The sequence below is a fragment of the Teleopsis dalmanni genome, chromosome 2, assembly GCF_002237135.1.
Source record: "Teleopsis dalmanni isolate 2A chromosome 2, ASM223713v2, whole genome shotgun sequence".
Taxonomy (NCBI): domain Eukaryota; kingdom Metazoa; phylum Arthropoda; class Insecta; order Diptera; family Diopsidae; genus Teleopsis; species Teleopsis dalmanni.
In genome coordinates this window covers 193362391-193381612 of record NC_051847.1, presented here as the reverse complement: position 1 = coordinate 193381612, position 19222 = coordinate 193362391, and the positions used below count along the sequence as shown (strand labels likewise).

General features: G+C 26.7%; 1 protein-coding gene across 1 annotated transcript in view; it reads left to right on the top strand.

Annotated features, from left to right (window-relative positions):
* Nucleotides 1-19222, top strand: part of LOC119685393 (nuclear pore complex protein DDB_G0274915-like) — a 43858-nt gene that overhangs the window by 19975 nt on the left and 4661 nt on the right. Inside the window, exon 2 of the mRNA XM_038099657.1 lies at nt 3317-3833. Within this exon, the coding sequence (XP_037955585.1) occupies nt 3789-3833 (45 nt within the window). The 5' untranslated portion in view covers nt 3317-3788. The remainder of the gene's footprint in view (nt 1-3316; nt 3834-19222) is intronic.

The following is a 19222-nucleotide window of genomic DNA, read 5'->3' as shown; positions in this document are numbered from 1 at the left end:
TATAATGAATTTGTTTAAAATTTTTTTTTTAAAGTTATTTATTTATTTATTTATTTTTTTTTTTTGTGTTTCTAAAGGTATTTATTTGAGTTTAAAAAGTAAAAGTTAAAAATCATCGATGGGTGAATGATTTTTATATTTACTCAATAATAATAAAAAGCGTTTCGAACATGGATACAATTGGTTGAGATAATGCGATGGAATTCGTGATTAAAAACATTAGATAAACTTTGAATGAGAGACGACTTTAATAGGTAATTACACCAATCATATAACGTAATTAAAAGTAAATAGATTGATTCGCAGATTTTGATAATTGAATTGACGATCAATTGTTGTGTAAGCAGAAATAGCTTAATTATCAAAAAAAAAAAAAATTATAATTTAATTGAAATATATGATGAAAAAATGACTACATTAAATATTTTCGTTAATGTTTCGTTAAAGACAAGTAGTTATAGCATAATTAATACAGAATAAATTATCATATTATCATATTACTTTTAAATTAAAATTATTTAATTTTTTTTTAATTTTTAAAATTGCTTTATCATTATAATTTTGCTGATTTTTTTTTATTGAAGTTTAAAAAATGACTATTTTCAAGCAAATATAATAAAATTATTATTATTTAATTTATTGTGTATTTAAATATATATATTGAAATTCTTAATTTTATATATATTAAGACATTTAAATGAACTTCAATTTTGCTGTTATCACATCAATGTCTTAAAGTTTAATTGAGACCCATACTTTTCCACTGACCTGATTTCTGTTAGTAAGAAATTAATAGCATTATGCATTTTATTGATTTTAAGGTATCATTATCTTTTCTATTAGAAATAACTAACTTAGAATTTGAGACTATTTATTATTGGTCCATTAATTTCTTTGTTAAAAGACGTCAAAAATATTAAATTAAAAGCGAGTCCTTTTATTATTTTGAAGAGAATACTTCACAAAGTAAATTTATGTCTCAATAATATTAAAAAATAATATATATTTAATATATATATATTATATAATATATAATATAATTTCCAATATAATTATATTGAAAAAATGTAAAGGTTCACACGGAAAAGGAACCATATATTTCTAAATAGAATCTGAAAATATCATGATTTGTATAGGTACTTTAATATAGATCGATGAATTCCTTGTTGATTTTTAAAACAATGGAAATTGAATAAGTTCTCCATTGATTGATTTAGATGGTTTTAGTGGGAAAATGTGGGATAATGATCATTTGTTATATCTATTAATGATGAGCAACAAATTCATCAATTTTAATTCTTATTTTTCTGCATTAAATTTAATGCAAAAGTGAAGCATATCTTAACAGATTAAAGCTGTGTTTAAAAAGGTAAGGAAATCTGAAGAAACTAAAGGGAAGTTATTGTATATGACATCCATTTCAGAAAATGAATGTATATTGCAGGATTGTGTATATTGCGTGTATATTGGGGTGTGACAAAAAATCAGTTGACTTTCTGATTTGTAGATATGCATGGCGTAATTATGAATGATAGATATAAGCTCTCAATTGATCCTTTTCAGTAATGTTTCTTCGTAATAAAAACACGAGACAGTTACTTGGTTGGGTGCCTTGGCTGTTTGGCAGACAACACTTTGTTTCTAATAATTATCGATTATGTGCCGTCTTAATAACACATTTCTCTTAAGAAATCCCAACAGATAACTAGATCGACTTTATCTTTTGAACTTATTTATAAACAGTCTGACAGACTATCAAGAAAGTACTTCCCTAAAAATCTGTTCCTACTGTTAGCCAAAGTAGGGCAGTCGCTGAGAAAGTGCGTAAATTCCTCTTCTTCGTTAAGCTCATGTTATGTAAAGTATCACGGACATGCCAAAATCAAAATTGTTGTTACTTTAAATGTAAATCACAAAACTGAGAGTGAGAGAAAACAGCAAATGTGTGTATGTATATATATTCTTTAAAATTTATATACAACCAAAAAGTACTAAAGTAATAATAAAAATACATATATAGTAAAAAAAATTAACGAACTGGTGTGACACTCTGTATAACATGCATTTTCTTTATAGCCCGAAAGAGCCACTTTTGACGTGCTCATGAGACTATAACAAACATTAATATATTTTACATTGGTAAGATCTTTTGTTATTACTGATAAACAGTCTGATAGACTATTGAGATAGTACTTACTTACAATATACATCTTCCTTACATTATTCAAATATGGGCACTCGCAGAGAGACTGACAGTAATTGACTCTTCTTCGTTACGAGACTGTAAAGGATGTTATGATGTTGCCTTTATAAATAGAAAATTATTAGCCATATATAAAGAATATCTGTTAAAAATATATAGTTATATAGTTATATACTATATATCTGAGTATTTCGCAAGTGTCATTTAAACGCTTCTGCATGGAATAGTTAAGTATAAACGCAACAGTATCTGTAACCAACTTGACTCCACTTTAATGAAAAAATCAAGTGATCTTATTGAGCAGCGATGTCAGTCTCATGGTATGGTTATTATTGAGCTATTCGGACTGATATCGATGGATATTAACCATGATATTTCAGATTGGTTAGTTATATGTATGCATATTTTTTTAAACTTCATTAGAAGATGTATATTTCATGTCATGAATTAAATTTTTTACACATTTTTACAGAATTTTTTTATTTAGAATGAAACGGTAATGTACTGTTGTCATTATAGTTCTGTGGTTTTTTCGTTATTCTTGAAACAGAGAATTATTTATAAGTACACCAAGTTTTTAATAAGAACAATTTCCATGAGTTACTTAATTTTATAAGTAAAACATACTTGGGATTTTTTTTTCAGCTTAAGTCTTTATTAGTTATTAACATATGAAAAGCAACACATAAGAGATAGTTTCTACTATTTATGGTATTTAATTTTTCTCTAAACTTGTTTTTTTCTACATTATTTTATAGAAATTATATATGAATTCGTTTTTGAATTTAATAGTTATTAATGACTAATTGGCTGTTATATGGAAACTTTTCAACAGATATATTTAACTATTTCTATGTTGAAATACATAGTAAAATATGGCATTTATCAGTAATATGCAAATATATGTATCTATATTTCTGCATGTCATTTGTGTATATTTTTATCATTTATAATAAAATCGAAAAATTATATAATGCAGTAGTTATTTTCTATTTTCACTGCCTATAAACAGTGAAACACTATAATTATTTAATTTTTTTTTATTATCTGTTAACTTAAAATTTAACTTGTTTTTCATGGACTAATTTTTGTGTAACAATTTTTCACTTTTAGATTTAAAGTCGAGCAGCAGTAACAGGAGCAGCGCCTACACCCACAAATTAAAACCAACAAAACACACAATCTATCAACATTTACATATTTAGTCAAATACTAACAGCAACAGCCACAGCAACAGTTGCAACAACAGAAACTGCTACAACAACAACAACAAAGGTACAACGTAGATCACTTGAGTTTTGGGCCAAAATGTACAGACATTTCCAATGGGCCACGGGCTTAGCCGCAGCCTTTGCATTATGATTCAAAGTGTAACAGTGAATCATAAAGCCAAGGCGAGTGAATTTTGAATTGACTTGCTTTCATCTTTTGGCCAAATTAAATCAACAAAAACAAATACAATTTTTTACAATAAACAAAAAAAAAAAAGAATTTAAAAAAAATTCGGAAAATACAGAGACAAAAGGCTGAGATCCAGCGCAGAAAGTTAAGGAGTCTGCGGTGTTTTAAGAGCGATCCAATCGGAATGGCACACTTTTGCTGGTATTTAAAATTGCTGTTTTTGCTGCTGGTAAGTCTGTCGTTTTGTATCTCAAATGGAAGTGTTGTTAACACAGAAACTATGTTTGTTTAGTTGATAAGAATCATCGTCCAAAGCGTATAAATAAGAATGATAATTATAAAGTTATAATATGTTTCCAAGAATTTGTTTGTTTAAATTTTAATCTTTCACAAAAATGAAACTCAGTTATAAAGCTTTATGAATGTTTTCGTTTCTTCTTAAAATTTTAACTTAAAATTTAAAGTTAAAATAGCTGAAAGCGGGGATTTCTTTGTTATTGTTCAAAATAATTAAATGATTTGAAAGGCAAAACTCTAAAATTATTTTAAAATAATACATTAGTGCAATTATAACAATAGATATATATTATAATCAAATATGTATTTTTATATATGTATATTTTATATACCTAATTATCTCTCGTATTTGCTCACAGGAAATTCCAACGTACAGACTTAAACGAAACTAAGTTAGTGAATGAATATTAATACTTATTTAATTGATTTTTATAATTCCATTTTTCTACATAACTCTATAAATAATAATTTTTAAAATATTCAAAATAATTATCATATTCATATCATTGTTTTCTGGAGAATTATGAACTGGAGCCTCTTTAATTAGTTTAATTATCGATGTTTATTTTTACACAGATAATGTATCTGGTCTTGATAGCACTCTAATATAAAAAGTATAAACTTATAATAATTTTTTAACATTTTATGCTTCTTATTTACTTCAAAAAAAAGCGAATAAATGCCTAAAACACTTTTACTCGATAGTGTCTGTGATCTATTGTAAGGAGTGTTCCATTGAAACATGTTAATTAACTTATTATCAAGTAATTTTATAGAAGTATACATGCGCCACTAACCTTGAATTCTGCAAGGCAGTAGAACTTATTCTCCACATATTAAAGTATTTCATTATATTGTCAGTATAAAGCCGTAAATAGAATTAGCATTTTTTTTAGCATGGAATACATAAATTCCAAAGGCAAATCTGTTGCATATAAATTATACAATAAATGGATAATCCGGCAACCTTGAGAGACAACTTTTTTAATTTTCATTGTAGGTTAAAAGTATTTTTAGATTTTGCCCAAAAGATTTCTATTTAAAAAAAATTTAGCTAAAAGTTTTATCATTTCAACAGAAATATTATAATTTTTAAGTTTTATGATCAATTCATTATGCCATGCCTTATCATACATCTTAGCGATATCAAACAGGCTAAATCTGGAGAATTCACTTCACTGAGATCTTTTTTTGTTGTAATTTGAGATATTTGAACCAGCTGGAGTTCAATAGAAAGGTTTTCTTGGAATCCGAAATGTTCTTTGGAAATTATATCTTTAATCATGACTATATGGTTATGGTTATATTATATATTTTTTCGTTTTTTTAGCATTCAAATTAAATTTCAACAATTTTAATTGATGATTGATAATCAGATTAGATTAGATTTAATTACGGGTTAGGAACTTGTCACCACGTCACTGCATCCTTTAATGATTATTGTGACATACCCACTTTAGTTCCATAGATGAGTTACAATTAAAAACGCCTTTATGAGATGTTGTCTATTTCCGTTATTAGTGGATAGGCTGAGTGGATAAGTACCGAAGTCTGAGGATGGCGAGACTATTACAGTGAGACAGAATGTGTTTTGCTGTTTCCTCTTCTTCGCAACAAAGTCTGCAGCTAACGTCTCTTGTAATATCTAGATTCGATAGATGTTTTTTGACTCTGTAATGTTCAGTGAAGAACTCTTTGACAAGTGCCTTTTTTGTTCAGTATTAGTAGCTCCCTTATTCTAGCTTTTGATCGATTCGGCATGAATTCTTAAGCTTGTCTGTAGGCAATTACAGATCCCCATCAGTCTGAGCTGCACTTTCCAACCATTCTTTACTTTTAAGTTTGAAAAAGCTTCATAAAGAACCGCAGAATGTTTGTGGCCCAATAAGATATGAGGCCTTTTCTGGTTAGTTCGTCTGCTTTCTCATTTCCCTTAGATCCACTGTGTCCTGAGATTCATTTTAAGTGAACCCTGTTCATTTCAGCAAGGTCTTCGAAAAGTTGAAGGTACTAGCTTTAAGGTCACTTAATGGCACCACTAATAAAATATAAAGTAAAATATTTGTAATTATAATAACATACTAATCGTATTTCATTCTAACGATTAATGTGAAAAGTGAAACTATCGCTCTTATAGTCGCATTGTAATTTCCTGATTACAAAGTCGACTTTAAGTTAGGTTTATGTGAAAAATGAAATGTAAATTTAAAAATGATTTAAAAAAGAATGAATGTTCTTCTAGTGATCAACTATCTGTGCAGCCTTTCAGTTAAAAAGAGCTTATTTGCTTTCACTTTCCAACAATAACATAACCTTTCGAACTCAACTATATCTACTACTTATGAAAATGAACAAAATATCTGTTAGTACTTAGTTTTGTATTAAGCTAGTCAGTATGGTATAGTCTATCAACCTGTTGCCTATGATTTGATCTATTATTTAAATAATAATGCAAATACTTCAAATCAAAACAAAAAAAGCAAAAATATTTTATTGCCTGATTATTTTCAATCAAATGAAATAAAACGGAAATCAATTGTAACGAGTATTAAACTAAAATAATAATTGAATTGAATATTTTTAAAATTTTAGATTTTGTTTTTGATATCATTGATTGCTTATTAAGTATCAAATAATTGCACGCGATTTTTTATTATTTCTTGCACACAGCGGCATGCATTTTGCTAGAATTTCATAATTGCAACTGCAACTGCCACTGAGACTGAAACTGAAACTGTAACTTTGGCTGCAATTATGAATGCGGCTTCAATACAAAGACTGTAATTTGCCTTGGTGGCAAGAGATTGGAAGTGCATATTAACAGCATTCTAATTTATACATATATAGTATATAGTATATTGCATTATTAAATATTCTCTTAATTTTAATACATTTTTAAATAAAGTCACAGTTCACTGTACTAATACAGAAACGAGAACTTGTGTCTTTAAGAATGGCATTATATTATATATTTTAGCTTTGAGTTCCGTATGCTTTTCATTTTGAAATGTTTTAATGCATTATGTGGTAATTTTCATTGTTAGATAATTTTATTTTTAAGAAAGGATTTTATAGATTTCAATGTGAGTGCAATTAAAATCGATAATAAAATCTTTAAATGTATCTGCATTCTAATCTTTCATCAAAGTGAATTGATATGTAAAACATTGATTTAAAAATCTCGGGTAATACGGAACGAAAGCAATGGTACTAGGCAGTAGGTGGTCATGCGATAACATACGATATGATATTGCACGAAAACAATTTTAGTCGAATAAAGATAAGCCCGGAAATGAGTTTTGCCTTTGCTAGACTTCCAAGAATATCTACCAATATAAATTACTACTTTGCGACCAAATGATAGATTTGAATTTTTATGATCAGTAATTTATCAATTAATATATGATTATATTTATTAATTTAATATACTAATAATTCAATAAATATTATGATTCTTTGTAGTTAAATAGTGGCTTTAGATTTTGCCCAAGAGTTCTCTATTTAAAAAAAATTTAGCTAAAAGTTTGATCATTTCAACAGAAATAATATAATTTTTAAGTTTTATGATCAATTCATTATGCCATGTCTTATCAAACATCTTAGCGAAATCTGGAGAATTCACTTCACTGAGCTCTTTTTTTGTTGTAATTTGAGAAATTTTAACCAGCTGGAGTTCAATGGAAAGGTTTTCTTGGAAACCGAAATGTTCTTTGGAAATTATATCTTTAATCATTGATTGATTGAAAAATACTAAAATTTAACTTAAACTAAAAATACAAAAAATACGTTATATTTTATTATGACACTTCATTTTTACTGATTCGAATATAAACTCAGAGTGTGCCACCCACCCCTGATTTGTTTTGATCGGGCTATACTCTTGCCTAGATGTGAATTAAATTTTTAACGAGGGCCCATAAAAGTACTCGTATAGGTTTCTTGGACTTATAAATGAGCTGGAAGTTAAATTAGATAAATGTTTTTTATTTCTTGTATCTCTTATCTCTAAACTTTATCTCATGTTAATTTTATCTTTATGTTTTTGAGTGATTTTATAATAGATTCACACTGCTTATCACACCTACTATGTTTTACGATACTATACTATATTGAACGTTATTAAACGGTATTAAACGTTATTAAACGTTATTTAATTTATTTATCTTATCAAGAAATGAGTGGTGCAATGATACTGATTTTAAGTTTGTCTTTATATATCTGAGTGATTCGATAAAAGCTTCACTTACACTGCTTATAACCTCTATTATATTTCACGATATTAGAATAACGTAGAAGTCAAATCAGATAAATGTTACTGACTTATTTCAGTGCATTGATACTGATTTTTGAGCTTGACGTACACTGCTTATCACCTCTTTTATATCTTATGATATTAGAATAATGTAGAAGTTAAATCAGATAATCGTTATTGACTTGTTTTATCTCATTGAGAGATGAGCAGTGCAACAATACTGATTTTGATTTTGTCTTTATGTTGCTCAGTGATTTGATGGTAGCTTGTCTTACACCGCTTTCACCTTTACAATATTTTACGATATTAGAATAACAGAAGTTGAATTTAAGGAACGGTATTTATTTCTTTTACATCATTGAGAGATGAACAGGCAACTACTGATTTTTATTTTGTCTTTATATATCTGAGTGATTTGATGGTAGCTTGATTTACACTGTTTATCACCACTACAATTTAATACGATATTAGTATGATCTAAACGTTAAATTAGAATAACGTTAAAGAGCGTTGTAACACTATTAATTTTTATTTATTTTTTTGTGTTTCTGTGTGATTTAATAGCCGCTTGACTTGCACTGCTTAACATCACTGCCGTGTCTTACGATATTAGATTGACTCAAGAGTCAAATTCTGTGCTGAAAATATAAATATTGTGGTGTCGTGTTACATCTTACCTCTTCAGCCTAAAAACTATTGCAATATTGTGGTAAACTGAAGATAATTGACTTATTGGGCGTTTTTGAGAAGTAATCAATGTTTTTTATGTCTAATTAATATCAAAATTTGATATTTGATTGCAGGAAATAGAGTAACTTAAAGTAAGTAACTTAAAGTAACTTAAAGTAACTTAAAGTGTAATTTTTTGTATCGTAGTGTTACATGGCAATCTATATAATTTATTTTATTCATTATAACTTATTTTAAATGTCTTTAATTAGTTAAAAATAATATGATACAAGTAGATAAATAACATTTCAAACAATAAACTAAGATACATTACGAGTACGACTTTAGTCATATGTTTTATATATTTATGCATTTAATCAATATTATAAATATATATAAGTCCGACCAATCTGAAGCAAATATATTCCACATTCTCCTGACAATTTTCCCATTACCATTAATCGTTGCTTTAAAAGTACAAAGCGGTCAGCGTGCCAACTGGAACCTTCACTTTGCTCGCAAAGTTGCCACACTTCATTCACTACTTAATATTCTGCTGTTACAGTTGTAAATGGCAGCTCTGAGGAAAAAGCCTCAGTTTTTCTTTGATTTAACAAATAAATTTGTAACCATTTTATTTTTGATTAGTAAAGGTTTGTGATTATGGGTTTGCCACCAGTTGCGCTTTTTTGTAAGTTGTAAGTCAGTAGTTATAGAGATTTTATTGTTCGAGCCATTCGTATTGTTCGCGAAATCAAAATGAAAATCTGCCATAAAAAGCAAAAACTTAATGCATTCGAGCACTTCGCACGTTTCATTGCAAAAGGCAAGCAAATGCAATAATTACATAGGACAGGAACTAAACAAAAGATTATGACAAGATATAATTAAAAATTTAATGGTCTTAATAAAGGGTTTTCTGAGCCCAATGTAGGTGCTTAAAGCAGTCTTTAGTTATTTGGCAACGAATTGGAATACATAAAATTAATTGTTTTTAGATTTATCTGAAATAAAAATGTTTACTAAATATATTTCATTTCATTATATGGTTTTGTTTAATTATATACAGGTATAACAGGTTACTTTATTAAAATGACTTTATTTAAATACTTAGTAGTACCGAAAATATATAAAGTACTTTCTAACTAATAATTTATGATTTACTAGAGTTTTAAACTAAATTTATTTTACTGATAAATACCTTAAAATTTCTAAAGCTTTATAATATAAAGGGTCACTTACTCAAGAAAATAAACAAGTGATAATAAAATATTATTTTACAGTCAAACTTCCATAACTCAAACTTCTATAACCCGAATTTTTCTATAACTCGAACTAAAAAATGTGGAACAGTGTTTTAGAGAGCAAATTACATAGAATTCTGCAAATTTCTATATAAAAGAATAAAACTATTGTAGAAATGTGAGAAAGTGCATTCTATAAGTCAAATTTTTGTTTTAAGTATGAGTCCATTTTGGTGTTAGGGGAAGTCCCTTTTTCCAAACCAAATGTTTAATATTTGTTTCTTATGTTGCTTCTTCATGTAAATGCCAGTCGCTGGCATTTCGTGGTTTAAAGCAAATTAAATAACTTACAATGCTACTCTTAACGATTATATTGAGCTTGACAATGAAATTTGTACACCAAGCTTTCCTACAGAAGACGATAATATTGAGCTTTAGTGGATCTGATTCTAAGCGCCACGGGAAGTGTTAATGAGGTTTCTGTGGATGTAATTATTTATCAGCCCTCCAAGAATGAAGCAGAAGACTTGGTATAAATTGGAATCTCTTTTTACTGAAAATAAGAAAAATAAATAAAAATCCCAAACCCTAATTTCCGAATATTTTACTTCACTATAACTTTTGTGCTGTATTTGATTTCAAATAAATAAATAAATTTCTTAAAATTCTAGTTTCTTTCAAAAATAAAAAAAAAAATTTTTTTTTCTAACTCGAAGTCTCCAAAAGTCAAACCTTTTCTTCGCATAATGGTACTTCGAGTTATGGAAGTTTGACTGTATTTGTATTCCAAGAAATTGATTACATTCTAGTTGTTGTAAAATTAAACGTTTTTAATATTTGCAGATGAATACTCTTCAGATATAATTAATTTTGGTAATATATCACATTTTTAATTACATAAATTGGTCGTATGAGAAACCTCAATAAGCATTTTTAAAGATTTAAATTATATACTATACAGCTTTAAAATCGTGTCTTCTATATTTAATTTTAAATTCGATATAATGATTTAGTTTTAAAAATATGTGATTAATTAATGTGATTATGATTTATGATATAAGGTGATATAATTTTTATCCTAAATATAAAAATTATTGATTTATTTTGCAATTATAATTTATTATTAAATCAACAATTAAAAAATTAATTGTGGTTGAAGTAGTAGTAATAATACACTGTTCTGAGAAAGAAGTCAAAGAAACTTCGAAGAGTCGTTCATACTTTATAGTTAACTATATAATACACTGTTCTGAGAAAGAAGTCAAAGAAACTTCGAAGAGTCGTTCATACTTTATAGTTAACTATATAATCCTAAAAACAATAATAAAAATTAATCTATAAGCTTTTGTTTTCTATTTCCCTCAGCCTTTTTTTTTAACCAATTAAAAATAATTAAAAAACTTATAACTACTCTAAAAAAATTAAGATATACTGATATAATAGTATGATCTCACAGATTTAATTATAAGTTGGTTACTTAGGAAAGTTCTTGAAGATATTAGTGTCACTTTCTCATATTAATAATCCTTAAATATTTTATAGGCCGAATAAATAATAATACTGCCTTGTTTTACACCTAATATTGTTTTGGAATATATATAGAATTGCATTTTAATTCAAGTATTTCAAGTGGGCGATATATTCTTATAAAAATTAACTACATATATTAAGATAGTCCAAATTAAGACAGTTTAGGTTCTTGATTCCATACACAATTGGTATTCAAAGACCATTGTTTTGAAAAATGGCTAACCTATCTCTTGTCTACTGTGGGTTGAAATACTCATAGCAGTTTAGGTCCTTAATAAAATGAAAAATTTTTCTCTAAAAAAGTTTTAGCTTACTTGGGTTCATTCCCTCAAAAATATCTACAAATAAATATTTTTTGCATATTTGCATGATCCGATCATCGATAAAGACAAACTTTCTACATCCACTTAAAAACTCTGATATGAGTTAATATATCTTAAGTCAGGAATAATGATATTTACCACAAGTGAAAGGACTATAGTTTCACGAAAATCGTTTTAAACTTGACTGGATTTTGTTCTAATTTTATCGTAAAAAAATCTACGATATTACGATATTTGTAAGGTTGCATAGAAATTAAATTTTAATTTGCACGTGAATTAACATTATTATGAATGGTAAATTTCATGGTATATTTGTAATCTAGTAACTACATTAGCGACACTTTGTTTTAATCTACTTGAAATCTTACAATGTGAAAATACTATAATAAATCCAGCACAGTGTTAAATAATTTTTAATAAACTTTATATATCGTAAGAACATTAACGGTATTTAAGTTGTTGACATCAAACTCTACCAAATAGAAATTCTATTCATACATGGTATATCTACGATTTAATAACTAAAAGAAAGCTTTTATCCCGATAACTACTTCAATTAAATCTCATAATGTAAGTGATATATAACCCTACAGTCAGTCTTAAACAATTTTTGTTATCCTTCAAATTGTATATATTTGATTTATTTTTCATATATAATACATATTTTTTAGTTAATAATTAAACAAATGTCTTGGTTAAGGAACATCCGATACTGGACTGGGTTAAGAAGGATTGAAGACTTGGTATTTATGGGTAGAGACAGAGAGAACTTTAAAAACATTATTTCTAAGTTAATGTAATTTATATAATTCATATTTATCAGAAAATATATAATCCAAAATATTAAGCCATATAGTAATTTTTCAAAATATATATTTTAATTCCTGTTTACGACTCGTACTTCAAGGAAGTATTTTTATACATAAACACGTTGTACATATACAGTTAGGCACAAATCAACAAATTACATTTTGTTCTATTTTTTTTATGTATGTCAAGATGTTGTAATATACAAATTTTGAAAATAACATCATAATTCTGACGCTTTATTACATTACGAGTATTTTTATTTACATATAAATTTTAGTCTGATCTGTTAGGCTTTGTTTTTATCGAACGAAAATCGTATAATTTGAATATTCATTAGTGACCTTAAACGTGAGCTACGTTCAACGTTCTAAGGAAAACGTTTTTTTTTTGGTTTTTGTAGACACGTATTAGTATTTAAGAATATTATAAACATTTTGATTACAATTAAAACAGCTACAAAATAATCATAACTTTACTAATGATTTTAATTTTTTTTCAACATATTTTTCTGATTATTCACATATTTTAAACTAAAAATACAGACAAGAGAGCATAAAATTTGTGGCAAAAATAAATAGAAATAAAATCTTTGTAGTTAGCATAAAATTAAATTTAATTAAACGAGTTTAGTGCGGTTAGGAACAAGTTTATTTTTTCAGTTTCTATATATATATTTAGCTATTTTCTTTTTTTTTTATTTTTAATTATTTTTTTTGATAAATCGTTCAATATGTTATATTTTTGCATTTATTTATTTTATTGTTTATTTTTAAATTAAATTTTAATATTATTTTCTTTGCTTTTGATTTTGATACATAAAAATTCTAAATTCTCTAATTTGCAAATTTAACTTTCGAGAAAGTTAAAACTTAAAACAAGTTCGTTGCTTAAGTCTTTTGTTCTTGTGCTTACTTGTTGTGCATGTGTCACCAAATACAATAAATTTTTATATATTTTATATTTCTTTTTAATACGATATTAAGATTTCAATTTTATTAAGTAATAAAACGGATTCAAAAATAGTTTTAAATTTATTTTAAAAATAATAATAAAGTAATTGCATCACTTTGCTGTTGAGCAAATAAATATCTTGTAAGCAATTAATAAATCACTTAAATCAGCTAAATTTAGAACTTCCGATAACAATTAAAATTTTGAAATAAATTAACAATAATTAATTGCAAATTTAAAGTATAACAATGTTTTTTTTTTGAATTTGTCAAGCTGTCAACTGTCAACCATCAGCCGCTAACTAAAAACAATGCGAAGTGGCAACATTAATTAGCCAAAATGAACAAGTTATAATGGTATGTAGTGCAGTGGCATTTAATTATAATGGAAATATACAATATTTTCAATCTTGTCTTGCCTTATGAGTACAATTTCGTTTTTGTTTTTTATTTTGTATCGAAAACTTGTGTAAATGAACAGCACTTGAAATGCTATTTTAGTAAAGAAGTTATTAATAAAATAAAAAGAATACCGCAAGATACAAGATCATAATCGTGCCAATAATAATTATTAATCAACAATATTTATGATAAATTTCTTTAATAAAACATGAAATATGAAACATGAGCGGGTGTCTTTATTGTAAGATACATGCTATATATATAACAGCGATGCGGATATTGTTTGCCTTGCCATATGCTGCAGTTCTCGCACCACTTGACGGCTTAACATCACTTACACGCCTTAAACGCCTCAAAGACAAGACCATACTACTTCGTTATGGCTACTTTAACAAAACATTAAGCTAATTTGACAAAACGTTAAAACTAATTATTTAGCCGCGATACATAAGCAAGAGATACGTTAATTGGCCAAGACTTCCGCTAAGTTGACAGGCGTGAAAATTGTCAATGGAATATGTGGCGATTGTTGTGAAAGCGCAACAATTAAATGATAAATGACATTAAATGCTTGTTCTTCGTTCGCTGTTAAATCAACACAATGTCGCAATTTAGAACAGAAACAGAAGCCATACAAATCGATCGTTTCTAGTACAATCGTTCGTTTCCTGCAGGCGTAGTCTGCCCGCACTTTGCCACAAAAAAGCCTTTCACAATTTAATGACAAGTGTCAAGAGTACTAAAAGCAACAGAACAATAATCATTCTTTCCATTATTATTATTTTTATATAACAGGATTATTTTGTGTATTTTATATTTGGCTTATTATTCATAAAGTTCACTCACTGCTATATTTGGCCTTAAGCCGCAATGACGTCAAGGAATTCCTTTGACAAAAACGGTTCATAGAAGTTCAAATGTACGGATCAAGCACAATAGGTGTTAAGTGTATGTATGTTCAAATCTATTCTTAGACAATTCTGTTAATTTTAACATTAAATGTTAAAACACTTAAAGCATTTTGCTATTTTAAGGAGGTTATGACTTTAATCAAAGGTAATAAAATATATTTGTCACTGTTTTGTTTTTTTTGTTTTTTTTTTTTTGGTTCTTTAAATGCCGCTTTATTTGTTTATTTAAGGTTTGTTATAATTTTATTTTTTCTGCTTAATAATTTTTACAATTGAATTCCTTTCAGTGCTTTTATGTCAATGTTAAATTCCAATTAAAAATGACTTAATACTGTGGGACAAGTTAATTGTAACAAAAGCTTATGTGTGTGTACCTCTGCAATTTTATACTTAAAAGGCAGTCTGTCCGTTTGACCAATAGAACAACAAAAGCTTCGTTTATGAAAATTGCTTAGTAATACGATCGCCTATGCGAAGGTGTTTATAATTCAATGTTAGTGCTATTAAATCTTTTGTCTTGCACTACACTCCATCATATGATACATTAAGTTCATCTGACATAATAGCTATATATATACACTATTATTATTTTTAATGTTATATGAGATTTAGCTTCATTTTGTACTTAATAATATAGTTGTGATATTTATACAGTAAATCATTGCTGAGTTGGGATTAAAAAATTTATTTACTTACAATAAAGTATATGATATCATTAAGCACCGGATCTAACGCACATTTGTGCTACACTGACACCAAATGAGTCATTTCTAATAGGTCATTTCTAATAGGTCATTTCTAATAGGTCATTTCTAATAGGTCATTTCAAAGCATTTACTCTCGCCATTCTCTCATTTTATTGTTGGTTTAGAAAAAGACTTTTTCTTTGGATTATGTTATCTTTCTATCACAGGATTATTTACTTTTTTATATTTAATATTGTTTACTATTTAATATATTAATATTTGTAATATATTAATAATATTATTTAATAAACATTTTCAAATTATATGTACAAAATGCATAATACTTGTATATGAAAATGCAATTTTATGTGTCAAATTAAGAGCTTTTCTTAGTATATTTATTCTCAACAAGATAAGCTTTTTGTGTTCAGAGTAGATATAGACAATTTCATTAGCTCGTTAGTTAGTGGACCTCTCAAAATGAGTAATTTGAGACTAGAGTAGATATAGCCAATTTCATGGGTTTATAAGTTAATGACATCAACAACCTTCGTAAAGAGATGTAAAAATCATTTGGAACAGATATGAGATAACAAAAGCTGTTTAAATATTTTTATTAATTTTACAATTTTGCATTCCATTATACTCGGTTTTTGTTACGTCAGTTCATGACTAATGGTCGTCGGGCCAATATAGTCAAAATTGTCATTACGAAGTATTTAGAAATGCTCAAGAATTTTTATACCAGCGAATAGGATTAAGTTCAGCAAATGATACTGCTGCAGTAATGTATAATTGTTACGATATAAAATAAAGATCGTAACGCTAATGGCATCACTCGAAATAGGAAGTCGAGTAAACGTGTGTGAAATTTATATAAATGAAAGTTTAAATTAATTATGAGTAATGTTTTTGAGAATATCTAATAATTGACTAATAAAGTAACAGAAACAGAGAAACTTAACAAAAATAGAGTTCAAGTCCCCAACAAAAAATTTCTTTAAATTTCCAATACTCGAAGAATTTTCCAATGTTGACCAGTTGATAGAGTAAAGATTAAAGGTTTGATTTTATAAATAAAATCAATAAATTCTGGTATTTGCAGTTGTTAGTATGGGGCCAGGACAAAATAAATCTGGATTACTTCCTAAGTATCTTAAAATTTCGATATTTAGTACCGATATATACCATATATCAGAGCTATACTAATACTTATAATAGTTATAGTACATACTAATACTTATGATACATTTACTTATAGTACAAACTACATTTCCGAGTTGATTCAATTAACAATTCGCATTAATGAATTTTATTATCATGGATGAAATAAGCTTACACTATCAATAAACCATATTCAAAACTTAGAGCCTTTCGTATGGTGCGCTCTTTAAGAAGGAAGGAAGAATTTGTAGAAAGATGTCTAATAGAAAAATATTTATATAATTATTTCAGTTTGTTGATGACATGAAGTTCATATCTCTTTAAATAATAACTATTTGTTAACCCTTTACAACCTTAATTTTGGTCATTTAACTTGTTACTGCTGGAGACCCAGATGTCTAGAGCGTAAATTGTCTTCCAATGTCTTTGTATAAGTTATTTTTGCAATTATACTTTTGAACGTTCTGTGATTGCGCAAAGCTATTCTTGTGTAAGTGGTTTTAACAAAATATCCTTCGAGTCATTTTCGTCCTAAAAGAAAATTCGCTAAACAAATATAAGGTTACTTCTTAATCAGTGTACGAAAAATTGATTTTGTCAAGACTGGCACTTGATAGGTGCTACTTGGAAGCAGAAAAAATAAACATTAATTGATTCATTCATTTTTTTGATTCAACCAAGTAACATTTTGAAAAGACCATTGGTGGTTGATATATGGGATTATTCGAAATTAGGTTTTGTAGTTTAATTTCATTCATTACTTATCATTGATCGTGAAATTTTTTTTTTAGCTAATTTTTAAATTAAATTATGAATGGAATTATATTAAACAAAACTAAAAATTACATATTTACATAAGTAATGCATGTAATTGGTCGGTCATTTCTATATAGCTGTCACTTCAAAAGCTTCTAAATATTAAACTTTTGCCAATGATCTATTATTAAATTTATTTAAAATATATTTAAGGTTCGACTGAGTTAAACAAATCCTTTTTAATATTTTGCAAAAATAAAGATAAATTATTTTTACTTTCCCGATTTAAACAGAAGCATAGTGCATTGAATAAAGTCATTAAGGTCGACTTAACATTTTTTTATGCAATTTAAATTTATCTACTTTCAAAGCACTTAATTTAAATGTGATTGTTCTTGTCATTTCAAATATTGGCAATTGTTAGAACTGTAAGCAACAACAAACAAAAAAACAATCTAGTAAATATGATCTAAAAACTCGCCCACTTAATTGCAGCCTGGCACGCCGAGATAAAGGCAAATCCAAAAACGATCTCGTTGTTGGATTGTTGGGGTGTTGCTTAGACGTATATGATTAAAGTGCACATCGTTGATATGTTGACAATCAGATTGGCTATATCATAGCCAATGCAGCAAAATTAACTTTATTACTGCCGGATGTTGTTTTTGTTATATTACATTTAATATAATTTTTTTTTATTTGGAATATATTTATTAATAATAGAGTTTTTAATAAAATTTATTTAAAATTTATGAATAACATACACATATAGAATATTATATATATATGTGTTGGCTTTTATAGGAAAGTATTTTATTCATAAATGATTTGTATGAGTTAATAAATTAAAGTTCTTGCAAATAATATGCAAATTAGTTTCAATTTTATGTGAAACATTTATAATATAACTGCACAGTTATTGGCATATAAATAATTTTCAAGAGCATAAAATCGTTATAACTTTTTTTTAATAACAATTCGTAATGGTTAAAATGGCGTTAATTCAAGCCACGTAATGCAAATTATATCAATAATCATACATGAGAAATATGGCATAGTAAGCGACTGAGGCGAACTAATGCAAAAGGTTTGTGTCTTAAGTCTTTTGATTTATATGCTGAATGAATTAATAACCTTAAAATAGTTGACTATTATTACTTTATTATAATAACTAAGTGCAAATAAAACATTTATTAATATGTAATAAGATTCATTATTACTTTATTAAAATAAGTAAGTGTAAATAAAACATTTATTAAAATATAATAAGTTTCAATTGAAATGAAGTGCTAATTAGTCAAAACATAAAATATTAATGAATAAAATATTCAGTTATGGAAAGAATAAATTTAATAAAAATGCATTTAATATAAATAATAAATTTCAAGTAAAAATTTATTGTCCATTTTTCATTTATTATATTTAATTCATTGCATAAATTCCATAAAAGTAAATATATATAGCGCATATTAAAATTTAAACTGACATTAAATTTTTGAGATTTATTCGAATAATAATTTATTTGACATATAAACTAAATCATAAAGCAATAACATTAACAATAAGAGTGTAAATACTATACTCTGGTAATAAAATTTATTATTTGTCAGTGTAAGATATTATA